Source organism: Megalops cyprinoides, chromosome 10 (genome assembly GCF_013368585.1).
Source record: "Megalops cyprinoides isolate fMegCyp1 chromosome 10, fMegCyp1.pri, whole genome shotgun sequence".
NCBI classification, from domain to species: Eukaryota; Metazoa; Chordata; class Actinopteri; order Elopiformes; family Megalopidae; genus Megalops; species Megalops cyprinoides.
The window spans coordinates 18174190-18201260 of NC_050592.1; the positions used below are offsets into that span (position 1 = coordinate 18174190).

The window sequence follows — 27071 nt, forward strand, 5'->3', positions numbered from 1 at the left end:
GTCCAATGAGGATCTGCAATCCTTCGTTCTTCCATACCTGAGGACACAACTTTTCCTTATATAGTGCAGAAGCTACAGGGTCACCCCTAGGTGGCGCTGTGACAGCATGTGAGCAGCAACGCTCAGACACTTACTGCCGTGATGAACTTATTGCTCTGCTGCTGGAGGTCCTGCTCCTTTTGGAAATGGGCCGATGAGGAGACCTGCGGTGGGGAGGAGGAGGAGGAAGATGCACACAGGAAGGAGGTGGCATCACTGGAGTAGGTCTCCATGGCGATGTTGCCTTGGCCTGGAAGGGTGAGGCCGTTCAGGCCTGTCACACTGTCGCTTGAGGTGCACTGTGAGGATGTCTCTGAGCTCTCAGTAACTGCAAAGCAACACAAGAGATAATAAACCCACAGGGAATGTGACCTGAATGAGTCAGGAATTCTGAATTCTTTTCCCAATTTAGTTCCATACAGACAGGAAAAGTTTCACTCAACTAGAAGCATAACTCAAGCTGGTGTGTTATTGTTAAATGCTCTTCCTTAGTATACTCCTGGCAAATAATGTGAAAATTCAATATTGAGGGGGAATTTTTATGTATTTTCATACCATGTGCTATCCCTTCTCTTTGAATCACACAATCTAAAATAGCTCATTTAAAAACTGTTAGTTAAAGGGATAGAAGCAGAGAGACAGTAGCTCATTCAAAAAGATCTGAATTAGCTGCTGCTTTGACTAAACACAGTTCTCATGTATCAGTGATTATAGTCCTACAAAGAAAAATACCTTCTTTAGACATAGGACTGCTTTTCACCTAATTAAATTATCTTCAAGTGAGACAGTGAGAACAGGAAGAAATCGACCCAGATACAAAGGGCTGATATAATCGTGAATGCTAATTAAATTTGTTTTGTTTCCAAACAAAGTGTGTTTTCTGGTTCGTTTTAACATTCTGTTGCCAGTTCTGTATCAAACCCTGGCTATGATGATGCTTCCCTGGGGGATCCCAGACAGGCATATTTCAGGTGAGCACATGCACCGGCCAAACCGGGCCGGACGGGTACAGGAGCGCGGCTGCTCAGGGGCGCTTACTCACTCATGGATGGCTGGCTGCTGGTGTCCTGCTCCAGCTCGTCCTCCTCGATGCAGTCGTAGGGCCAGTGGCCGAAGGGGGGGCAGCCAGGGAGAGGGTGGGCAGGGGAGGGGTACAGGTGCAGGTTGAGGGAACCCAGGAGGGAGGAGGACGACTGGCTGCTGGATGAGGAGGTGCTGCTGTTGGAGATGGTGGAGTGGGGTCTCTTGAAGGGGGTGGAGTGATCGAAGGAAGACACCGCGATGGACGCCCGGGTTCTGGACTCTATCATTGGGCAAGGGGACAAGACATGTTGTTAACATCCTGAAGGAACAAGGCAAGGAGTGAAAACAATGCGAGAATCCCCAAAGCAATTCTGCGGCGATTCCCGCAGGTAACCATTAGGGGTATGCAGGTGCTGCTCTGATATGATCTGGGGGTTTCCATGGAGCAGATCTAAAGGTTTTTTTCCTTGTAAAAAGGAACTTCAGTCAGGTGTGCCATCTAGCTAACCACCAACACTTGGCAGTGTGTGCCCAAATCTGTGTGCCACTGTTTACTTTTAAGGCCTAAACATCAAAAACTTCAGATATTTTGCATCTGCATGGAACACCTGTGACAACATCAGGACAAGCCCAGACACCCCTCCCCCCCCAACTCCTATATACAAGCAAATGTATCCACATCCTCCCCTGCAACCCCCATATAATATGAGGGCAGAAAAAGTCTCCAGACAGTCTGGTTTTATGTGACTCAGGAAGTGCCCACATATTTCTGAAGAAAAAAAACACACTTCAGTAAGTGTTTAATAGGAAGGAACAAAGAAAAACTGTCCTGAAATACAAAGCATTCCCCAGAGCTGCTTCAACCTTGACAATGTGCCTCCATCCCGAGAGTGAGGACAGACATGTGTGGGTATGAGGGCTACACTCAACGGGGGCTTCAATCAGGATTACCACTCCCTTTGTAAACTGCAAACGGCGAAACACCCAGCACAATCAAGGCAAAGTGAAAACAGGCAGCGGGAGAAGACTGAAAAGGAGCCACACCCTTGCTGACAGGGACAGCTTACCTGACCCCTTCATGATGTAATCAATGGCGCGGTCGCTGATGGCCGCCTCGCTGGGCTTAATGTCCATGAAGGGTTTGTTGCCGATCCCCATGGAAACCATCTCCTGCATGCGAAGCTCTGCAGATGAGCAAGAATAAATAACAATAACAATGTATTAAATTTATATAGTGATTTTATTGATCACAGAGATGGGAAGCCATTCATCTCCACCACAACAGCCAGACACCCTCATCGAGAGGGAGGGATTTAAATATATTTAAATATCAAAGTGGCCAGATTGACAGACTGTGAATTTGGCCAGGACACCAGGGAACCCCAACTCTTGGCAATGCCTTGGAACCTTAAATGACCATTTAGGCAGAACCTTGGTTTATCTCATCTTCTCATCTAATAGCATAATTCCCTATCACTGTACTGGGGCGGTGGAATTTGGAGGGTTCTGAAGCCCAGAGACATGTCTATGATAGTTTTCTGTATCACTAATTCTCTAGGTTTAGGCATGGCCCACAACAAGTTGAATTTGAAACTCTTCAGGCTTTAGAACTATCCAGACTCAACCTCAGGTCTGAGAACATGTTTCAAGTATCTAAACCTCCAAACCTGGGGAGACTACTTGCTGCTGGAAGGGGTGTTGGTGAGCTAGATTTAATTGGCTATACATATTTAGACCTATTCACTATTATATGTGCATTACATTAAGTGATTCTTTAGTTTAATGCTCAAATAAAATGAATGTTTAGCTATGTAAGTCTACAGAATGGAAGGAAACCAACACATACATGGCCTGATAGGAAATGAATCTGATAAATGAATTGTGGGGTCTGGAACAGCTGTGGTCAGTGGTTTCTCACCTCGGTTCCTCAGGGCCTGTCTCCATAGAATCTTGCCGATAATGGTGGTCCAGGCTGCCTTCACCTCCCCTGAGCTGGCCTGCAGAATGAAAGTGTCCTGGGACTTCCTGCGGCGGAACCAGATCTCAAACCGCAGCCCACTGTCACCAACGTTCTCCGTCATCCCAATCTCAGCCGTCTGGGGTGGAAGGAAAAAACGTAAATGCGAGTTATGATTTTTAATGAATCAAGGGTTTGTTTCAGAATCAAGAGCATGTGTCAGAAACAAGAGTGTGTGTCAGAATGAACAGTATGTGAAAGATACAGTAAAAGGGCTTCAGCTGTAATATGTGACCACTGAGCTGTCCAGTCATTTTTACAACAGGCAGAAAAATGTCTTTTGATTGGAAAATTGGAAATGAAAGATATCCACCCATCTAAGTGAAAGCATGGCACAGAGAGGTTACAATCTCTCTGACAGACACTAGTGTTAAGCAGGTGGAGGCTGGGAGGAAGGTGTACAAATAAAGCGTAAAACAGTGTGTAACACAGGAAAGTATATTGCAGCAGAGAGCCAAGGCTGACGATAACCTTAGGGAGTGTCCAGTCAGAATGATCACGTCAACACGTGGGGGCATTACACTGACTTTGCCCCTTTGCCCGTTTCCTGCAAGCACTCTTTACCTTGTAGGACTGCTTGTAGATGTAGATGTCATATCCTCCGTCAATCTTTTTAGTCTTGCTGAAGAGAATGAGGTCCTCAAACAGAAAGACATGGCGGAGGTACTTCCTGCGGCCACACCAGACAATGAACTCGTCCTGACACCTGAGTTGGCCCTGCTCCTTCAGGTTCACCTGCAGACAGAGAGGAAACCTTTGGTTTCAGGCACATATAAACACGTACAGCTGTCAGTTCTAATCTACTAAAAAATGTAACGTAATAACACTTCCATTTCACATAAAAGCTTATGTATCTGCACACCCCCAGCTCTAAGGCCCAGCCCATGATCAAAAAGATAAATGGCTCACTCAGGGAAAATATCAGTGAAGGAGTCAAACACAAACATGAGAGGCACTTCCTGCACAGTATGCAGAGCCCAGAATGGAAAAACACCTTTTGAATCCAACTTTCCTTCTGCTTTTCCATCCATACCAACCTGCATGTAAATGTTGACATATGCTACAGAATCTGAAGACTGGCAAGTAGTCTCTGTCCATTTAAACGTAGGTGCGTATGTGATATGGCACACTCATACCATAGCAGCGGTTAACTGATACAGACATCATCGATCATATTACGAGCACAAATAATGAGTCCAGGGACAGAATAATCAATCCAGTTTGGTAAGTAGTTTAATTGCCTGGCTGTTCAAACTGCAAGTGACCAGGACCAGGGTTGAGTAGCCATGGTTTGAAACAAAAGACAGAAATGATAGTCTATTACTTAGCTGTTTGTTAAAAAAGTGTCATGTCACATCTTTACCAATGTTTAGGTAACTCTTCTATAGTCCTGTTTCTATTGTTAAACATTGCACTGAACCTCTAAAGGCACCTAGGAGAAAGGACATACCAAGCACTAACAAACCTGCCTTATGAGGACCGTTCTATGCTCCACACAGTTGACGCATCAAACAAAAAAATTGCCTTGGGTTCACTCTGAGACATTTTGTCTCATTCCAGAACATATATTTTCAAGCTACAACTGCAAATGTTATTAGGTAAAAGTTAAGCATATTTTTTTTACAAAGAACAGCCCTAAGTGCCCTTACTGAGCTTGAACCTCACACAGGTCTCATACAGTGTTCACTGCCCAGCCTCCACAGCCCTGCTCCCTGCCCACTGGCCCACCCCCTCAGCACCACCCCCTTGCTCACATCACAGCCTCGGATGGCGTCCATGGCCAGCAGGTCGTTGCCATGGCGCAGCTGGAACTTGACCATCTCCTCTGCGGTGCGGAGGTCGCTGAGCTCCTGCTCGTGCGAATGGCCGCACTCTTTGATGAGGTCCTTCAGCAGCAGGGCGTACTTGCTCATGCGCTGGATGGGCTTCAGCAGGTAAGAGGCCAAGTCCATCTTGTCTCCCAGCTCCACCTGCTTGTTCTGGAGGTGGAGGAGCAGGAGGAGATAGGTCAAATTTTCAACATATGGAATAGAGAGCTGAACTCTCGATCTGAGGGTTGTGAGTTTGACTCCTAACTAGAGTCTTGCCATTACCTTTATAGTAATAATGAGACTGCATACTTGTATAACGAAAGAGCATGTACGTTGTGGGCAACTACCCAGCACACAAACAACAATGTGTGAATAGATAGAAACAGTTCGGTGAAATTGGACACTGGTGATGGAACTAGTTGTCACTACTTTGAACAAAGGTTCACACTGGACTGACCTTAAAGAAGCCGTTACCATGGCTGGCCAACAGGGCATCAGATTGTGGCTTATTTTTGCTGTAAAGAGCGTACATCCCAAACTGGTCCTCCTGCATGCAAGAACAACAAACACTCAGTTAGCTGCTAACAACTTACAGCAGTTACTGTGGCAATAACCTGTGACCAAATGAGAGAGGTTTACAGGTCATATATGTCTGAAAAAAACTATTAATGGACATATAGAGCTTTGACCAATTATTGGTGGTTCCATCTTAGATAACTGGAGCTTGAAATTAATTTATTGTTTTCCGGAAATTATCATAAAGTATTTCCATAAAACAGACTCCAGTGTTTAGTGGGACAACTCAAAGACACAGACTTTAAATTAAATATAAATGGCCCTCAGAAAGTAAATATCCTGGGCCTGGTACTTCCAACCAAACACTTGAGTTTTATTCTCCAACAGAAACACCACTGGTGCCGTAGAATGGGTTATTTGGGGACACTAAGTGGCACAAGAAACTGCGCCAGCTCACAGCTGCTGGTTCAAAACACATAAACATGGGACATACGTGTCGCAGGAAACAGCTGCTGATTGACAGGGGTGAGTGGGCGGAGCTCTCAAGCTCCTTCAGGAAGTAGTGGCTGTGGAAGTCATAGAGCTTTTCCACATTCCCGAAGATGATGCTGCGTTTCCCACGCAGGTCCTGGGGCAGGTCCAAACGCTCCATCTCGGGGAAGTAGTTCTCAATGATGTAGCCGAGCGACCGCACATACTCCCTCTCGGTGGCGATCATTTCCTCCATGATGTGCTTAACTTTACTACCAAGATGCCAGAAAGGATACGATATCAGACGCCAGAAAATACATGAGGAGGAAGGGGGGCAAGAAGCTTCCCTCAAAAACTGAGAGTTAACCTTTCTTATGGCATCACACTGAGAGGTATTGTATATGCATTTATGTGAACAACTACACCACATCAAAGTAATTCAGGAAATGTTATGCATAACAGCTTGTCTTTAATTTAGTTGTGCGCAAGCATTATAGCTTATTGGGATATTATTATCATATGTTCACATGTGTCTCTTGTTTTAACTTTTTTATCACTAACTAAAGGCTTAGTGAGTCATTACTGGGGAATGGTGTCTCAACATCCCTGCTGTACCTTCCCGGTGTATCTCTGATTACTCACTTGTACCAATATCAGTCAACGTTCATTTCAAGAAAACTGTAATCTAATACATAAACACTAACCCTTTATTGAGGTCTGAGGAACTTCCTAATTAGTCCCTAATAAGTCCATTGCATTGTAAATTAACTCTAAAATAAATAATAATGTATCCATTTCATCGCTACAAATGGCTCCCAGCCCATTGCACTCTTACCTGCTCTGCTTTTTGGAGTCGCCCTCTGAGTGCCTGCAGTGCATTCTGGGAGGCGAAGACATGCTGCGGCTCCGGCCCAGGGCGGGGCTCTTCACGTCCGGCCGCTGAAGCTTCTTCTCTACAGAGACATTATTGGCCACCTCCAGGCCCTTAATGTAGACCCCTGTGTACCCGTGGAGGCTGACTTCGTGGGCGTGCGTGTGAGCGGTGTCGCGCGTGGACAGGTCATAGCTCATGGTCTTCTTCATGATCTTCTTCAGCGGCTGCTTGCGGTGCCGCGTGGCCGGGGAGTAGACCGGCTCCGACTGGCAGGAGGCAGAGGAGTCGATGGTGCAGTCGCTGTCCGTGTCGTCGTACAGAGAGGGGGAATGGCTCAGTTTGTCACCCTCCGGGGGAAAGGGGAAGAGAGAAGAGGAGGAGGGGAAGGACGGATGGCCCTTGGAGAAAGGACCAGCCGAGTGTGGTTTAACGTCCTCGTACTCAAAGGCAGGTGCTGCCCTGGTGTCCAGTCCAGCGGGTGACACAAAGCCCTCTCTGGCTGGTTGCACCACGGTCTGTCCTTGCTCGTTCGCGGGTGGTTCTGGGGTTTTGAAGTCTGTGGGTGACGGCGGTGCTGTCTTGGCCCTACAAAGGGCCTCCTCCAGCTGCCCGCGGGCCTGCTGGCACCGATGCCACAGGGCGTTCCACTGCTCCAGCTCGCGGGAGCTGCCCAGGTTCAGCACCATCTCGTTGAGTGTGTGGAAGTTCTCCGGGGAGAACTTGGCGGCCTCTCCCTGGTAGTCCTGCAGGACCTGCAGCACCGCAGGGGGGAGGCCGATGCCCCCATCGCTCTCCAGATTCAGCTGCCGTAGGTAGTCCTGACAGTGCTCTGCCCACTGGTCGGCCTAGGAAGGGCACAGCCAATCCGGTTACCCAACAACTGGGACCAATCTATAGCAATCATAATTACCCTATCTGGTACATTACCTTGTCAAAATAACGAATCAGTTAGGTGTATGTTTAACTTTCCCCTTGTTTTCCCAATATTTTAACTTCACTAAATTATGGTCTCAGCAACGATGAGCATCTTAAAAATTATTTCAAAAGCAAAACCTCTTGTTTATTAAAACCACAATCTACTTGAGGTTATGTTTCAACAGCAAAAAAGAATTTTAGATTTACCGAATCATAGAACTCATACAGGTTGAGCAGGACCTCCAGCTCACTCTTGCGCCTCTCGATTCTCCCCAGGATGGAGCTGAGGTACTGTTTGAAGTCCAGAAGAGAGGAGTTTGGGACGGCCTTTGACTCCCGGATCAGGAGCAGGCCCTGTTTCTGGTGTTGCTGTGAGAGGAAACAGTACATGATTTCACACTCTGATCTATCAGAAAGAAAAATTCACTGAATTGAAAGATGGATTTGTGTTGGATGATAGCCATATGGTTATATTAATCAATTCCAAAAATATAATATAAATATAATATAATATAAAATATACATTATATTTTGAGCATACATTTCTGTATATGGCATTTCTGCTAACTGTTGTAGTGTGTGCTTCTTAGAAACAGAGGTTTTCTAAGACCATGCTATTATGGTAGATTTTTAAAGTGGTCTGAAAGGATGAATGATTTTATCGTGCATTTTTCTTTTATGTGGCTGAATAGAGAAGACACCAGTACTTTTATGTACATTGTGCTGGCTGAGTTGCCAGTGATAGATTGTGGTCAATTGCAAGGACCGTCAATAATGCAATAATGGATTATGAAGTTCTCAATACAACTACAGTCATGACAGAAACTCTTGTCATTCAGCATTTTCTGCAGACATTTCAAGCCTTGCGTCCCAGGGCCACGAGGACACTTACCAACGACTCCTCCAGGAACTGAGTGAAACTTTGCCTCCTCTGCCTCAGCACACTGAGAGAGAGACTGAGGGAGTCCAGGGGGGCGAGGTGGTTCTCCCCCTCCATGCTGAACCACAGCTTTATCTGTACAGAGAGAGAGGGATATATGAAGAAGGGACAGAGAGAGGGAGGGACAGAGATGGGTACACAGAGACAAGAAGTGCCACAAAAGGAGAGAGGTAGGACAGGGAGAAAGAACAAGAAAAAAATTGGTAAAGAAGACTGAATTGCCCAACCATTCCAGAGAGACAGATGGGATACTAACAGTTATGGTCAGCTACTTATCCAGTGGATAATTGATTAATTGATTATCTCACCCGCTCACTCCCCTCTTCGAACCTGCGGATCTCCAGAAGGTTCTCGAGCTGCTTCAGGGACTTGTTGGACAGGATGACCAGCTTGTGAACCTCCTCATCAACCTGGTTGTACAGTGAGCTCACCATGTCGACTGCATCCCTGGTGACATAAGATGGCGGGATTGGAGGTTCAGCATCCCCTTAAATTTATGAGCATACATCACTGGCACAGCATGAATCATAGTAAATCATTTTCTTAATTATTATTTTCCTAGATGCAGCGATGCTCCTGTCCAGGGAAAACTGCATACAAAACTTTTATTCTTTATTTTTACTATTTTATACATTTTAGAATAATAGTACATACATTAAAACTATGAAATAAAACATGGAATTATGCAGTGACCAAAAAAGTGTTAAACAGAGCAAAATTATCTTATATTTTAGAGTCATCAAAGTAGCCAAAAATATATTTTTTTTAAATAATTTCTTCTTGGAGAGAAATTCATGTATAAGCATAAGTCTTTGTCAAACCATCTTTGAATGCATGTTTCCCATTATCATAATCAGGTGTATCCAAACTTCTGACTGATACTATATAGTAGCTGATACAGTGCAGAAACTAGCAAGCAACTCCATAGAAATCAATCTATGCAAGGTGTTCCTATAGCAAGGAGAAAGTCACAAAGCAACACCAGGACAGTTTGGAAAGCAACACAGATTATAATGGAATGCGACTTCATGTTTACAAAATCATGCCATGGCGAGGTGTGGCATGTCGCATTATAAATCCGCGCATTTCCTTTCGGCCTAAGGTTTCGATACAGATCACAGAGCCTGTTCACTGCCCTCCGGTTACGGTACCTGTAGCTGTCGTTCTCGCTGGGCTCCTCCTTCCTGATCCGCGCCAGCACGGTGCCGCCCTCTAGCCTGAGTCTGATCAGCCGCGTGTCATCCAGCACGTCCTTCATCAGCCGCCTCTGCTGCTCGATCGCCTCTGACACCTCCTGCAGGAGACACACTCACACACTCAGTATAACCCTGCTAGGGTCTCTGCATGCAGACACAGTATTATTATATGTTATTATGTTAAGGTATTCACGTTTGAAGGTTCCATTATGGGTGCATATGCATTCTGAGCTAACCATGTTTGTGACCAGACCTGTTAACTCAAACCTTTACTTTCACTGTGATTTTGCACAGTACAGACTAAACTCTTGACTTGAAAAACACGTGATACATGCACTTGTGATAATGTAATAAACACATGCCTTTTCAATTGATTATCCTTGTGTTTCTGTTGTATACATGTTTTTGTCAAAGGTCTTTTGCACACTATATATTTATGTTGCATATTTCAGACTCATCCCTGGTGATGCATTCAGCTAAACACAATTTAACCTATTGTAGCTTAAAAAATCTATGCAACAATATGTTCCTACTGCTTGGGTATGATCAGCATCAATACCACGATGACTTGCTATGACTGTCATTTGCCAGAGTGACAGCTAAGGGAACAGTTTGTTGAGAGACCTACCTTGGAGCTGTCCAGGTTGCCCCTGGTAGAGAGGGTGGCGATGGAGTTTTGGAGGGAGGCGACTGCCATGCTACAGCTGTTGGCGAAGGGTTCGATTTTCTGTGGGTGTCAAACAGAAGTGTAAAGACAAGACAGTTAATCAGTGTGTATCAGATGCATTTCAGCCTGTGGAGGTGAGGCAGGAACTGCACTCTACGGGATGCTCACCCGCCTGAACTGGACCCAGTGCGTGTGGTCATAGTGGAAGCTGCCCTCCAAGTCGCGCGTGAGCTGAGAGGAGTCAATGTGCTTCAGCAGGGCCTTTAGCGAGGGCAGGAGCTCACACTGCAAAGAGGAAAACCACATTCGTCACACATGTCCTCTCTCACCTCTGCACTGTGCATTCTGTCACTGTCACACTTAAGAGGCACCTAGGCCAGCACTGTTGTAAACACAAGCCCCAGAGAAAACCGTGAGGTGGGATACAGTAAGTATTCACCTCTCTTGGGCTCATCTAAATAATCGCTTTAGTTAGGGTTCATTGTCAGAAATGTTTTGCCCTTCAGTTTTCTAAACGTGACTTGCACAGAAGCTGAAATTAATTTCAAGCTGAAACTAGGTGCAGGTTTAAAATAACTGCAAGGTTAAATAAGGACACATTTTTCTAAGCAACACCCTGTAAAAGGTGTAGTGCATGGAGATTCAATCAAGATTTAGTCCTGTTCAAACTAATTTTGAATCACACTCTTGAACGAGTTTTATCAAAACAATGCAATTAAAAGGCAACATAACAGCACATCAACAACATGTCACTAAAGAATCTGTCACATGATTACAGAAATAATTATTTTACTTTATGTTGGCCATGTCCCCAGTCTCATTAAATTTTACTCAACCTCTCTGATTGATGTTGCCCCAAGACAGAGAGCGGCTCTAAATGAGCGGGATTACATTCACCACCAGACATGTGGCTTCATGCAGACGCAGCTCAGACATTTTTCCAACACCCAGGCATGACACAATTTTCTGCATTTCTCAGGTGTTTTTTTTCCTACCAAGGTCAAGGATATGAGTTATACTGAACGTGCTGCACAATGTCATGACTTCCCTGGTATTTTTGTTATATATTTGAAAATCTTTAAAATATCATTGAATGCTATGCCATTCAGTGTAACACGAAATGAAAGGAATTCCATAAATTATGTGCAGAGGAGAAACTTGAGTAGCACAATTAAATTTTAAATTCTACTGCTGACCCCGGAGACCAAGGTTGAATTACTGGATTTGCTTTAATAATATACTTCATAAAATTGCTTAGATAAGATATAACATAAACCATGAACACCTTCACTGTAGATTAATTTACAAAAATTGATGGGCTGACCTGTACAGTGAAGTCCCGCTCAGGCTTGGAAGCTGTGTCCTTGTCTACGAGCATTAGAACACAGTAAAGTGCATTTGGTAGCAATGCCTAGGGAAGAAAACAATAAGAAAACAACAAGTCAGACAGAATTTTCCCACCAAAAATGTGCTGTTTACACCCCCAGAGCATGCTTACATGTTACGCAAGGGACACAGGTCAAGAAAGCCAGACCAGCTACAAACCAAAGGGCAAGCTGACAAGCTGAACAAGTATGTTCCTAGGATTTAAATGTGTAGTTACACTTTTTTTTTCAACATTAACAGGCTGGTGAAAATAAATTCGTAACCCGACTGTAACATCTTATAAAGATGTGATGTGACTAAACTCAGAGCTAATGGGTGGTCCACAGCAAAATGACTTCATAACTGTTGGTCTTTAGCATGAAAGTACATAAATGCATGTAATTCAACAACAGGGATACTTGGCATAAAGCAGACCTCGAGAAAAGAGAGCTGGCTTTTAAAGTGTGGCATAATTGATGGATGTTGGAAGAGAGAGAGGTCCAAATTCCCCTTTGAGAATTCCTTTGATCCTCAAAACCACAAAAGTGAACTTCAGGACTGTCTCCAGCAGATTACAGCACCCTTAAAATTATGCTGTGCTAAAACAGTGTACTTTTACAGAAAGGACTTGATCATCACAGACTACCTCCCCTCTCTGGTTATTAGTTAACTGTGGACAATCTCACCACAGCAAGTGCTGTCACAGACAAGTGAGAACAGGCCTACTCTTAAGCCCCCAGGGGCAGTATTTGCTCCAAAAATGTGACAGAACTGGTTGAGAAAAGCTGGGGACTGCTTTGTCCAAGAATTCATGGAGAGGGGGGGAGAGCACACTAGTATAATTGAAGCATAAGCCTGTAAGCGGAGGGTTGTAGGTTCAGATGCTGTAAGGTAATACCATGTGCTGTTGTCTCCAGGAGCAAAGATCTTCACCTGAATTGCTTCAGTACATCTACAGCAGTGTAAATGGTTAATATTAAAAAGTCAAATGTAGGCTATGCAAATCTCCCTAGACATGGGCATTTGCTAAGCAAATGTATAATGATAGTGTCACAAGACGTATGTAATATTATTATTAACCTTTATTTAACCTAACAGGAAGTCTCTTGAGGAACCACTTTTTTGAGGGAGACATGGCAAAGAGAAAGCACTAAAGACTCACTCACACAGAAAATGGTGATCCTTAAAAAGTGGATATTTATCTGCTCAAGACTCACCTGGACTTCTGACAAGGATGCAAAAAGTACTGGGCTAGGCTGCTGCTTGCGTGTATCCACCAGAACTGTTATACCCTGATCCTGCTTCTCTTTTCTGGAACCAGACACAGAATAACAGGATGGTTTAAGGACTAACAAACTCCTGGACAGGTACACAGGACAGATTAAACACAGAACCAAAGTATGTGATATAATATACATTTATTAAAGGTCAGTTAGGCCTGTGCTTTGAAAAGTAATCCTTCAATAATCCTGCCAGTGATTGAGAGGTAGACAGAGACTGCAGTGGTGACGCAGTCTCCCCTGTAGAAATGTGCCTTGTGGTCACGTCACTTACCGGAGCGTGGTGTAGTAGTAGCCCAGCAGACAGGTGAGCTCTTTGGCTGTGCAGCTCTCACCTGCCCACACCTGACTCCGAGTGCACACCTGCAGCACTGCTCGCCCGCTGCGGTCTCTGTTACCTGCGAGACAGTGTCAGTGCAGGGTCAGAGACCAGACACCCCACTGGTGTCATGGATACTGTGAATACGATATCCTGCTCAGATTCAATGTATAGGAAAAATACCTCTGTATTCTAACTGCAAGCTGTGGTGCCGTAAGGACACTCCCATAGCAGTAAAGACATATATTAGAAACATAAATATATATTAGTGTATATATAGAGAGACATATGTATTACATATGGTAGACATATGTTACTAAGACATATATTCGGTATATATATATATATGGTGTATATATACATTAAAATTTAGAAGGTACAAGACAAAGCATATTTTATTGTAGACAGAGTTCTTGAATGACTACACACTGCTTTGAAGACTGTGCAGGATCACATTTCAATGAAACAAAATACATAAACTGAGCTACCTGGCAGTGCTTAGCAGGGAAGGTGCGCTCATGACAGACACAGGGCCAGCTGCCCGTCACCTACCTGGCAGGACAATGGCACCAGACCCCAGCAGGTCCTGGTTTACCTCAGACGCCAGTCTGGGCAGTTGCAGGGCACAGTCAGTAGGTGGCACTGCAGAGGGTGACCTTGGGGGCTTTGGAGACTGGGTCTCGTCTCCGCCGTGGCTGTTTCGCCTGTGATCGGTGACATTCCCAGCCTCGTGTAGCCCTGTCATGGAATGAGTCAACGCAGAAACATTTTAAACCATCCACTGGTTCAGTGTGCTTGTGGGTAGAGCAGTGGTTCCCAGCCCTGGGCCTCGGGGCATGCCGTGCATGCTGGCTTTCATTCCAGCTGAGCTCTTAATTAGCTTGGTTTGATTTACTGTTCATTTAACATTGATCTCCGTCTGACATCACTTGACAGACTTTTTGTGAAAGGAAGCTGTTGTGAAAGAAAGCTGTTGTGTGACTGAAGGTGTTCAAGGAAGATGGAAATATTTCTGGTGATTGTTACCCCTCATGAACCCTCATAAACCCTCATGTTAATGTTAACTGAGCAACATTATTTAATGGTATATCATAACAAATTTAATGGTACACCCCTGATGGAACAAACAGACCTTCTACAACATATTTCTACCTTCAAGGATTTAAAGTGGATAACTATGAGATAATATCAAACCCAGATCAGTTTTCAACCGATGGTTTAATAAGACCTAAAGGATTCAAAGCAATTGAAATGAAAAGCATATTAACTGAACCTCCAGGACAGGTGTAGGGAGACAATGAGTTAGAGTGTCCAATGCTACAAGGTTACTGGCTGGCGCCACACTGGCGCCATGTCAAACCAAAGAGTTTCAAAGCCCACAGCCTCTGTACTTGGCCCGCAAATATATGCAGATCAAATTCAAACACTTTCCCAGGAACAGGCTAGCAAGTGACCTCTGCCCAAAACAAGCTTTAACAGTACTTCAAAGGACTGGCTACAGATTCATAATGAGTTCAACAGAAAGTAAAAAAAAACAACTATAAGACAGCCAATAACTAAGTGGGTAACCTTGCCCCTGTTAAATAAAAATTAAATAGCATAAACTCACAAAATACATTTGCCACTTCCTCTAATTTTTAGCATCCCTCCATCCCTACATGATTACTTTTATCAGAATTCAAAACTCCATTAACTGAAAAAATCTATTAACATTTATCAACAAAGAATCCTGCAAAACGTGACAATTTGCTGATATAATTCATTCTCCTGCCTAAACATACTAGTGAATATCAAAATATCTCTTTGAAGTGAGTCATAATTTACCAGAGACCTGGAATTCCATACATTTCTAGGGGAGGGGAAACTAAGGGGGTAGGGTTGATCATTTGAATGCATCATGTTTGGATCTATAGAATGATCTAATATCAACTTATTCAAAGTGTACTTCCAAAGGTCACACATTGACTCTCCAGGGCATACATGAGGGGGTGGATAAGCATCTTCCCCCTGTGGGACTGACTCATCAGCAGGGACCAGGTGTGTCCTCCAACTACCCAACACAGGGTGACTAGAGATGTTATTACAGCTCATCATCACCTCCTTCAGCTTGTCGTTTCGCACCTCAGGGCCTGTTTAAAGGAATGCCGCTGACACGCCCCACGCTGTCCGAGACAAGGGCAGACTTTCCCCTGGGCCCCTGGGGCCCACCACGCTCCAGCTGAATGCCACCTTGTTTGTGGTATCTCTCTCTATCCTACCTTTCTCTCCCTCCTTCACTATTAACTAACTTTCTTTCTACCTTTCTCTTTCTCTCTCTCTCGCTCTCTCTCTCTCTCTCGTGACTCAGGATAAACACCCTCAGGGCCCAGATTCTGCAATAACTGTGGTCGTGGCAAATTCATGACGTGTTCAGTAATGCAAAGACACAACAGAAACCGTACATGCCCAGACATAAATGTGAAATTTTGACAGATCACATCTAACTATTAACACACAAATGAGGTTCATCCCTATACATGTGGCAGAGAACAGAGCCACTGGTGAGGAGATGGCTGAAACTGCAAACGGGAATGAACAAAAATACCCTTCACATTCTAAATGGCTCTCTTGTGAGTAAGAACACAGCACAACTACTGAGAGTGAGTGCGTTGACATCCCCGTGTTGAAAACAATACACGGAAGAAACTAAAGGGTACAGAAGGTATATAAACTGTTGTTTGCATCGTCTTCCAAACTGAAGCACAGCGGAAAGGAGCTATATTTCAAAATAAGCACCCCTGCTTCATACTAGTAAAACCCTGACTGACACATCACAATATTTCTGACAGATCAGAGCTCTTCTTCAAAGTTGTCCTAGCATGCAGTGAAACAAAACACAGCCAACACAACAGACTGCGTTGGTGCTGAAACAGAGGTTTAAACCCACCCGTCTCTAAAATGTCTGCAGCCCTATTTGTGTCCTGCCCTATTTTGGCCTAGCCTGGCTCAGGTCATGCTCCCCCTGGCTCGGCTCCATTGTGCTGCTCAACCCACTTCCTGTGGTAATACAGGACCATGCTACTAGTGCTAGGCACTGTTGAAATGGCCTAGTTTTCACAGGCAGTGGGAAATGAGAGGCTCAGTCTCTACTGCATTGCACTGTGCTGAATAAGAACAGTTTGATGCAAAGATAGTTTGATATCATTTTTAAAGTACTGTGGTTACTGAGCCAACGCTGCCTGGCTTTATAACAAAACTGTAACATTTTGAACAAAAGCAATCCATAGTGACAGTACAGGTGATGGCATCGTGTATGAGATGCAGTGGAATACTATCGTCACTCAAACTGAGAATATTTCTTTTCAGAAATAAGTCAGAGTCCACCTTAGTCCCCCTCTCAAGTCTCAGGAAGACAACAGCAGTTACATAAAGCACAGGTATACTTTTTAAGCCTTCCTCCAGAGTCCCCAGTGGCCTAGCGGGGTACAATAAGCCTCATTGTGTTTGAGGCAACCTATCTGTCTGGGACCAGAGAAACCCAGCCTGGCCCACAATGCACCAGGCCTAAGGGGTCCATCATGCTGGACAGGGGAACTTTATGCGGCTCTTAGCTTATTCTCAGGCTTTATGTGGACGTACGTTTATGAGGCTGAGTTGACCTTTCGCAACCTTTCTGCTCCTTCATACGACTTCATCTACAGCCACCGCTGCATCAGATTTGGACTAAATTAATCCTACTCAGATATAGAAAACCATAGTTAATATAGCTTACTCTTTTAACCAGTGTTAGCAGTGACTGTACATGCAGTAATCCCCAACATGGCTAAGGATGCACATTACCTATCTAAACACGAATGAAATAATTCCTATCAATCAACCTTACAGGAAATGCAAATGAGATAGAGAGGGGCATAAGTGTACAGTGTTCTGTTAAACTCCATTAGAGGAGATCATGGTTGACAATTGCATCTGACTGCAGTTTAAAGTAAGTCTTTGACAATATGAGAGCTGTTATTAGTGTGTTGGCAATGAGGTTGCCTGAGCTGTTCTGATTATGAAACTGTTGTGAGCAAATTCATAGACAGAGCGTTTGATACTGTCAACACATGGAGGTGTGTACCAGCATAGAGCCATTGCAAGTGTGGTTACTTAAATGGTTTTTGCCCTGGATGCTGTAAGTGTATACAAAGTCTATGAGTGGAAAAAAGGGTTGTAGCACAAAGTTTGTTGTCTTTGTAGTGGTTGGGCTAAACCACATCTTTTGACACTCCTCCACAGAGTGACCTCACTGTAAAGAGAATGTAGTTAACCAATATATTTGGTCCTTGAAAGTGTTCTTGAAAGCTGTAGTCAAGCCATGCTTTATTTTCCCTCTCACTCACTACCACTTGCTCACAACTGTCTGAGGAGTTTAGTCTGCCACTACACTGCACTAACAGATAACAGGTCTACTGTTCTGAGATCAGCAGAGAGAAATGGCCAACTTATACATTCACTGACACTCATGATGAAAAAACTGAAGAGTTCTCAATTAGCAGGTCCCTGGTGACTCATACATTGAAGCCCCAGGGCGGAACTGCTGAGTTTGTCAGTTTATAATTTGTTAAATAAACTCCTTCGCTGCTTTAAAAATTTCGAATAGCCGGAAAAAGTGAACTGAATAAAACAGCAGGGAATCCTTAACTCTGTCAAACCCACACTGTGATACTGTATGCTCTGGCTGAGACTTTCTAGAAAGATAAGCGGTGGGATTCCCTCCTACACCACGCCTGGTCTGACAAATCAGAATGATGTACAGTTTCCAGGGCAGGGAAGTACCCAGAGTATCGCCACAACAGGCCAAAACAAACACTGCATCCTCACAGAGACACCCAGCAAGAGCCCGTAAAATCCACCAATCCAGAATTATGAGGCATGTCCTAATAGCTGCCCCAAGTACAAATCCTCTCCTGCAGCTGGCCTTCCCCTCACCCCTCCTTATAATTACAAGCTAGAGCAACACAGAAAACCTGCCTGAAACAAAATTTGTTTTGAAACCCTGCGGCTGTAACATTTAATAGGTAACATGACTGACTCATGTAAAGTGGGACTCCACTATCTGAAATAAAAGAGTGAAATTACACAGTTCCATCATTGAATAAATTCACTGTGGGTTTTTTATTTTTTTTATTTTTTGCTTTTCTGTATTATTTCACAACAAGACCTTTGGCCCAAATAAACCTCTGATGATTGAGGTCAATGCTTTTGTTAACACCAGACAGCCTTAACTTGCACACAAATCCATTGGATAATTCTCCATAAGAAAAAGTGTATAATTCAGATCCTGACCTGAATGAGACCAACAGACAGTATTGAAAACTCTTTTAGACCATCAGAATGACACTCACCTGAGTCTTCTTTCCTCTCTGTGCTTGTTAATTCTGCCTCCACCTCCAGCCTCCCAAACCTGAGAGAGTATCCATTCAGGCTTTTCTTAGGGGACCCACTGGCAGAGCCCCCAGAAGAGGAGCGGGCCCTGTGACCTTTGACCTGTGAGGTCTTACTTGTCCGTTCTAGAGATTTGGAGCGCCTCTCTGATCTGCTCAGGTCAGGGATTTTAAGTCCCCTTTGCAGTGGAAGGAGGGGCGTATTGGATCGAGTCTCCTCTCCCCCAAGCAAGGCCTTTGTGCCTATCCTCCTGGGCAAGAGGTCCCTCAGGGGGGTGCGGGTGTCTGAGCTATTGCCCGTCAGCAATGGGCCATCCTCCCGCGGTGGGACGGGGGCTCCCTGCTCTGTTGCCTCCTCCAGGATAGACTCTGAACTGGAGCCCAGATTCATGGGGTTCTGCAGGGCCTCCATATAGGACTTCCGGAAAAGTCTTCGGGCCTCGAAAGCCGCCGAGTCGCGAGGGTGGCGCCGGCGGAGGCCCGGATTGCTAAGGTCAGTGCTGAAGGAGAGGGCCCTGGGCCCGCCTCCCATCCTCTCTTTAAGCCCTCCTCCCTCCTCTGTCACAGCAGATGAGGGCGATGACACCTCAGTGCTGAGCGCTTTAGAATCTGGGCCTGGGGCCTGGTGGCCCACGGTGGGGACCAGGGAGTCCTCGGTGGCACCCGGCTCTTTACGGACCGTTCCCTGCTCCCTGGGCGTCGCGGGCTCAAACACAGCAGAGTCGGCGCCCTGAGAGTGGAGCGACTCGCGGGAGCTGCGGTGGCTGTCCAGGGTCCCCGTGGAGCCGCTGGTGCTGCAGGTGGTGAGCTGGGCGCGGAAGGCCCCGCCCCGGCGCGCCTGCATGATGGCGTCGGCAGTGCTGGTGACAAACAGAGGGTTGACGATGTTCTTCCACGGCGTGCGGTACACCACCGCTCCGGTGGTCAGCAGGCAGTTTTGCAGAGGGTGCAGGTTGCGGTCGCGCGTCACATTCTGCAGGAAGTCAGCCGTGAAGACGCTGCCGTACATGCTCTCCTCCACGGGGATCTCGGCGATGGCCTGCCCGCTGCCCGACAGGCATTTTATCACCAGCTTGGCCGACTTCCGGCCCAGAGGAACCACCTGTAGGTAGAAGTCTCCCTGTTTCAGTCGGACTTTGTGCAAGGGCGCGAGCTGCAGGACCACCTTCTCATGAATGCACAGCGGCCACCCCTCGTGATAGAACAGCAGCCCTTTGAACCGCACCTGAGAGAAACAGAGTATTCTGTGAGTTACTCACAAACACCCACTTGGCAGGGTCACGTTCTCTAACCTGAGGACTGTACTTGCTTTGTGACCTGTTTACTGACGTCCTGATTACTTTTGAATTTCTTCCACGGCATCATGAGTATGTTGGTGGCTGATATGACCTATTAATATTTAATATGTGAAACAACAGAGGTTATGGTCAAATTTAGACTGATTTTGTATGAAAGCTGCATCTTATTGTCTCAAATATATATATGTACACCTTGCCTACAGTCATATTTATATATATATATATATATATATGCATATGAAACACGCAGCCTGCTTTTATTGTTTTCGACTGACTCATCCACACAGTCCCTCTCTCAATGGGTGATAGTAAAAATTGGCACCTCACTGCTGAAGGTAGTTGTTACAACTGGTGAATCATAGGGACTGACTTGCAGACTCTTGGCTCTGAAGGCAGAGTTTTAGGACCAGCTGTAGACTGAAACATCTGCTTTCACAAACACAACGAACCTGCCTTATCCTGTTGCCATTCCCAGCATGCACTGTGAACACCTCATACCAAAAGCACTTTCATTCACACAAGAAAGGCCATTTGTAAGAAACTAAAAAATAATCACAACTTTTTCCATTCTGTGACAGTGATTTGTTAAATTCCCTTTAAGCATCATAAGGGACACAGACAATAACATCTGACATCTGATCTGTAAGCCATTACTTTGTTCTTAAAAGCGTGTGTACAGCTATGATTTTCACTTTCAAGTGAGTCAGCAACACTATAAAATTTCTTATAATAATAATGATATACCTTTCATGCTTAATTATGTTGGGACTCATGATGTCAATTTTCATTATTAAAAACAAACTGAATGTTCATTAACACTGTATAGGTTACCCAAATACCTTTCAGTTGTTTCAAAAATGTGCTGCACCAAATAGGCTACAGATACTGGGTTTGATTTGTTGTGATATGAAAAGGATTGGTGGAAACACAAAGGCTGGTAGCGAGACTGCTCGGATGCCATGGGGCTCAGGCAAATCTATCCTCTCTATTGCCCTCTTCATAAGAACCCCCCCACTCTACACAACAGGGGAGGGGAGGTCAGGGTAAGGACTTTGCTAACAGAGCTCTGTAGCACAGCAACCAGAGCTCCTGTGAATCTGTGTTCCATTTCAGCCTCTGGACCACTGACTCAATCTAACCTGCTTACTATTTTCTGAACCCCCCCTGCCTTGTCCTTTGTAGATCAGGGGTATTAGTTTTCAGGCTGGTTTCTGAACAATGATGAACTCTGTCTCTCCCTCTGTTTCTCTGCATAGATATTCATTCTCTCTCTCTCTCTCTCTCTCTCTGTCCTTCTCCAAATCAAATGCATTCTTTGCATGGACAACCAAAGCGTTTTAGATAAAAAAAATATTTAATTAATAATTCATACATAATTGCAATTAATGACAATCATTTAATACAAGAATAAATCTAATGAAACAAGTGAAATTATGAAATTATATTAAAAATAATAAATTATTATTTTTCACCTGATGTCCCTGCTCTCTCATTTCGCTCTTTTGCCTGTCTTAACTGCTGTGCTCCCAGGCTGCAAGGACAGAGTGAATTCTTGTATTCACTTATGAATGATCTGAGTTGGAGTGTAAAAATGTGTCTGTTTGCACAGGAAAACAGGCTGACCTTGTTTATGTGGTGGGGACATTATTTGTTCTCCCTGTTGGGAGGAAATGAATTGGAACACATTCCAGTGTTGTGTTTCCTATAGAGATTGCACCGAATCTGTGTCTCTTTCAAGTATTTTCCTCTTTCCCCTGTGCTCTTTCCTTCTCTGAGCCTGCATACTCCTGCCCTCTCTATTTGCCCTTCCCTGTCATAGTCTGCACTATAACATTATTGAGAACGCTATTCTTTGCTTAACTGGGGCCTGTACATTTTAAACATTGCACATTTACAGACCTAGACATTCACTGATGCATTTTATATGAAGCAGCCCATCTCTGTGTACAAACAGCCTAGGTCTGACCCTAAAATATTTGGGACACAGGTCACTTCACCAAACTACCACCACTGCAGTTTTTATTCTCTTTCTCATAGCGCTCTCCATCTCTACCCCCCACCTTCATGCTTCTGTCCATTTCAGTACTATGATGTAATAGCCAGGGGATTGGACGTTTAATCTGTAGGCTACAGGTTTGAATCCTGGGTGATGTACTGCTGTATTACTCCGCTTAACCAGAACTGCTTAAATGGTGTTACTGAAGGCAAGTAAAATGTAATGCAAGTGAGCTGCCTTGGGCAAGGACGTAATCGAAGCAATTGAGTATAACAGGGTGAAAAATCCCATCTCTCTCCACTCACACATGTCTCCTGCTGGATGGTCTGTAGGATCCTCTTGGCCGGGAGCAGGAAGTCGATGAGGCAGCGGAGGCCGTCGCCCCGGTACTGCCGCTCCACCACGCTGAACAGCTGCCAGAGGACGGTGGCCGCGGTGGCGCTGAAGGGAGGGTACAGAGCCGACAGGGTGCTCTGAATGCAGCTGTCCAAGGACTCTGAATCCTGAGACAGAGAGAGAGGAGGGGGAGGCACAGTATAGATCAGGTGGAGTACACTATTCTGAAGACTTATCACAGGGTACGAGCATAAGTAAAGTAATAAGGTACAAACAGGCCATTGATGAGAGGAAGGTACCATACACTAGAAAGACAGCGGACTCTATTCCAGCTAAGCATAATGCACTTTGTCGTTAAAATTAAGAGCTGGGTTTAAAAAAACTTTACGTTTGTTAATTTATTGCAAAACGTTTTCAAATTTTGTGTAATAAATTAAAAACCATAGCCAACTCCACAGCATATTTATGATTTTAGAGTGGTCAGACTGAACCAGAAGCTAGTGTATGAGCCTCAGATTTCTCAACACTGATCAAAAATGTGCAGATAAAGCCTTTATTATGTGTATTTCAAGAATATACACAGTACATATATACATTACATTGATTAAGAATGTTTTAAGTGATTTTAATTCTTCCAGTTTATGACAGTTTAAATTACTGACAGTTGTACTTCCCCTTTATGTTGGATTTAAGGAGAGAAAACAAGGAAGTAAGAAAATTGATCCACTCATTGTTCATGGTACAGAGAAGCCTTTTTCTGCCATCCAAATTCCACTGCAAGGCTTCCTACACAGTAGTGTGGTTATAAAGAGACACGCTTAATCACATTCATTACCATGTTTACATTCTTTCACCTTATTCCCTTCCTGCTGCCTGTGCGCACACACACACACACACACACACACACACACACACACACACACACACACGCACACAACACTCACATGAACAAGTAGACAAGGGAGGCTACTCACAGAATCTCTGAGCAAAAGCACGTACTAACAGACCTGAACAATGAAGCTTACAGTCCTTTACTCACTGCGCTACTCCTACGCACACTAGACTTCACTGGCTGCTGTAAACTCTAGATATATTCAAATCCACGAGGCAGCAGCGGTCATTTGACCCAGTAAATCAGGCTGTCTGCGCGCCGGACTGTTCTAGTGAAATCACAGCAGTGTCAGTGCATTCTAAATTGGCAACCTACTTCAAATAAAACAACAGGTATGTCCATGGTGCAGGAGAAATAGTGCTGACAGCATTTTTAATGACTCATAATGAATGCCGTCAGTGATAAACACGTACAGTCACTTTTTCAGCACTGCACATCTATGATGCCATCCGCATTTGCTCATCTATGAAGTGTACACACCTGCAGCTGTTTTTAGAAATATAAAACACACAATCACAATACAATCATCATTTTACGTGTATATCTACTTGGAGCTTGAAAGCAATTTAAATAAGTAGTTGGAAATGAACCCAGTGGAAGGTGTTTCCTCTTTTGGACCCATCAAGAACACATCAAATCGACTGCACTCATGAAGGCAGATTTGTGTTTGGTGTGTCTTTCCCTTTGTTTTATTTTATCAGCAACATATCAGTATATCACCTCAGCCCTGAGATGCCATTTAGAGCAAACCCAAAGTTCACAGTTGAGTCTAATTAGCTGGCCTGCGGGCCCAGTGTCACTGTGGTGTTTTTGTTTTGGCTGAGAGGACCTTGTGGCTCCCATTTCCCAGCCCACCATGACAGCACCGTGGGCCAGCACTGGCAAGGGGATGCAGTCAGACACTCGCCCCAGCCTTTCGCCACACAACAGGAAGTCAGGGTCTCGCAGGAAATGTGCTCAACGCTTGCCTTTCCATTGGAGAGAGGGGAAACACCTGTGAGAATGACGTCACGGACTGCGGACACAAACACACAGGCTGGAAAATCCTGTGTGCGTCTTTAGGCCAGCACCTCATTGTGTCTGTGAGGGAGATCTGGCTCTGTCGCCATTGAGGATGTTGTACCATGACTCCCCCCAGCAAAAATGACAATACTAATGATACATGACACTTGTTACACATTATGGTGTCATAGTACCAGCAGGAAGGGGCGTGACTGTGATTACTATGTAGTATAACTCCAATTTCACAAGAAAAACGTTGTGTGGAATCAGTCTCCCTTGAACTATTCATCAAACAATTGTAACATTTTGGTTGCCATCCATACACTGTTCTCATAGGTAACATCCAGCCATAGTACTCAATTTAGAGACAAATATGACTGTTCTTAAAAATGGAGGTCTGTCTGTGGAGACATGGAGCCAGTACACCCGTTACTCACTTAACACTAAGACAGCGTGTAAGCACAACAAAAGAAAATGCGCTGTGAAAACTGAAACTCTGGCAAAGATGCAGGGACAGGAAGTCACTTTCCCCTTCTGCGTCGGGCTTTTTTAGCCGGCCGATGTCATTTCCTGTGGAAAGCCAACCCCGGGAGCCGGCCGTTGTGCTGCAGTCACAAAGGACTGGCAGGATTTCAGTGACGGGAGTGAGCAGGAGTGCAGGGAGGGCACAGTCTGAGCGCCGGGCACGGCTTTTAAAATCAGCTGCCTAAAAACGTCTGACACAAAGGGGCGCGGGGGGCTTCCTGTCCGCCCGTCTCATCGGAGTCTCACTTTTCATCCTGTGTGTTTTGATCGTTTTTCGGCCCCCTTATCGCCAGACTGACAGGGGTGCACTGGCATCTACGCTGAGCAGCGCCTCTGAAAGGCAGCCATTGTTAGACGCCTTTTTCCAGCAGCTGTGTGCTGGTGCCGTCCCACACAACACGCCCACCTGCATTAACAGTCAAGCTCTTGCACTGGCACAACAAGTATGTTACAGGGCCGTGGTCACTATTGTACCAAGGAGGAGAAGAATAACATTGTTTTTGTTCAAAAAAAAAAGATAACAATGGAAGCGATGTCATCACACAGCATGTTTTGCACGCAACAAAGAAAAGCATTACGATATCCTAAGGTGGTGTCAGCGAGGTAGACAAAAAGAGGAAAGACTTTGTTAGATCGGGCCGTAAATCAGTGACTTATTACAGCGGTTATACTGGGAGCTAGGCAATAAATCCAACTACGGGGCCCACCTTCCACACAACTGGCTATTAAATCTGAATAGGTCAACCCTTCCACCTCTACTCTACTACAGGGCAATGCTCCAGGATACATGGTGAAGGGTACTGAAACACATCATCTGAAGGGAAACAGAAGGGCATGGGGCATAACTGTGACTCTGGATTTTGTAACTATACCCTCCTTAGTAACAACACCCTCACATTAGTTATTTCAGCTTGTGTGTTCCTGAAAAAGTACTTTAAATCATAACATGAACTGGTGAAACAAGGTAAAAAAAAAAATTATAAGAGCAGGTAGGTTCCTGTTCATGTTGGCTATGACTGCTTTGCAGGCCATCTTGCCCTATGGCACCTATAGAGGTAGAATTTTGTAGTTTTGAGTTTGAATGGGAGTAAGGGCAGCGTTCCTCAGACTGCTTTTTCCAGCCGCAGGCACAGGTTATCGCCTGGACCCAAGTTACTGTAATGTCTGCGGTGCTATAATAAGCAGGAGTCTTGCGGTGAGTGAAGTCTCTCGCTCTTTTTGATGGTAGGTCTTAGCAGCAGCAGCAGCAGCAGTGAAGTAGCGGTGGCAGGGCACCAGACTCATAATTAGTGGGCTGACGGTTTGAATTCCAGGTGGGGCACTGCACTTACAAGCTTGACAGACGTACAAGGACATCTACCACACAAGCAGATTTACCACGCAATGTGATGAAAATGTTATAAAAGAATCAGACGCACTTCCAAGTACTATGGGGACTGCATTACAAAAACTACACTAAGCTAAATTAATGAATGATGGTATTCTTAAAGGTGAAACTTATTTTCTGAGGTTTAAGTTAAAAATGTCAAAATATTTTCAAATACAGCATTACAAGAGGTTTCATTCAAGAGTTTTCCTCTGATAATCAGCAGAGAATATGGCAGGACTACCCATTGTGGCATGTTGTGCCTTGCGGCACTGAAAAACAATCATTACTAACAGGAACAAATGGTTTAATTTGAGAGCTTTCATTAGCAACGGGCCTCAAAAGAACACTTGCGTTTCACAGCGTAGCAGGAATCTGGCGTTGCTGAATGCTATGAGCAGAATTGTATGGTGTTAGGGATTTTCAGCTGTTTTCTCTTACACATCAGAGGCAGTACATACCATAGGACTTGTCTCAGCTTCCAACCATGCATGAAATGCCTGTCTGTTTTATAGAGTGGACAAGTTGGAAGTGAATTGCAGCAAGTTTAATTGCCACACAGTATCAGTGGTCAGCCCACACAAAAAGAGGACCTTTTTTTTGCAGTACAGTCCCAAACAGCCCCTGCAATTCTGGAATAGCTCTGTCCTACACACTGCAAATCTCAGTGACTCTGGAAAGAGAGCCACAGTGAGAAAGAGAGAGAGGGGGAGGAGCAGACATAGAGAGGAAGAGAAATACAGAAAGAGCAAAAGAAAGAGTGAGAGAAAGAGTCAGAGAGGAAGAGAGATAGTTCGAGAAAGGAAGAGACAGAGAGA

At 44.7% G+C, this 27071-nt stretch overlaps 1 protein-coding gene across 2 annotated transcripts in view; it reads right to left on the reverse strand.

The window, feature by feature from the left end:
* The window catches only part of zgc:158766 (uncharacterized protein LOC100009641 homolog), a 32583-nt gene that overhangs the window by 1586 nt on the left and 3926 nt on the right, over positions 1-27071 (reverse strand). For both annotated transcript variants that reach the window (XM_036539314.1, XM_036539313.1), the window contains exons 2-22: positions 22438-22635; positions 18800-20063; positions 13986-14171; positions 13389-13512; positions 13052-13145; positions 11794-11880; positions 10638-10754; positions 10431-10529; positions 9758-9900; positions 8915-9053; positions 8559-8681; positions 7874-8035; positions 6713-7596; positions 5900-6149; positions 5348-5437; positions 4834-5058; positions 3644-3814; positions 2981-3158; positions 2130-2246; positions 1082-1342; positions 135-367 (exon numbers count right to left, since the gene is read on the reverse strand). In XM_036539314.1, the coding sequence (XP_036395207.1) occupies positions 135-367; positions 1082-1342; positions 2130-2246; positions 2981-3158; positions 3644-3814; positions 4834-5058; positions 5348-5437; positions 5900-6149; positions 6713-7596; positions 7874-8035; positions 8559-8681; positions 8915-9053; positions 9758-9900; positions 10431-10529; positions 10638-10754; positions 11794-11880; positions 13052-13145; positions 13389-13512; positions 13986-14171; positions 18800-20063; positions 22438-22635 (5145 nt within the window). The remainder of the gene's footprint in view (positions 1-134; positions 368-1081; positions 1343-2129; positions 2247-2980; positions 3159-3643; positions 3815-4833; positions 5059-5347; positions 5438-5899; positions 6150-6712; positions 7597-7873; positions 8036-8558; positions 8682-8914; positions 9054-9757; positions 9901-10430; positions 10530-10637; positions 10755-11793; positions 11881-13051; positions 13146-13388; positions 13513-13985; positions 14172-18799; positions 20064-22437; positions 22636-27071) is intronic.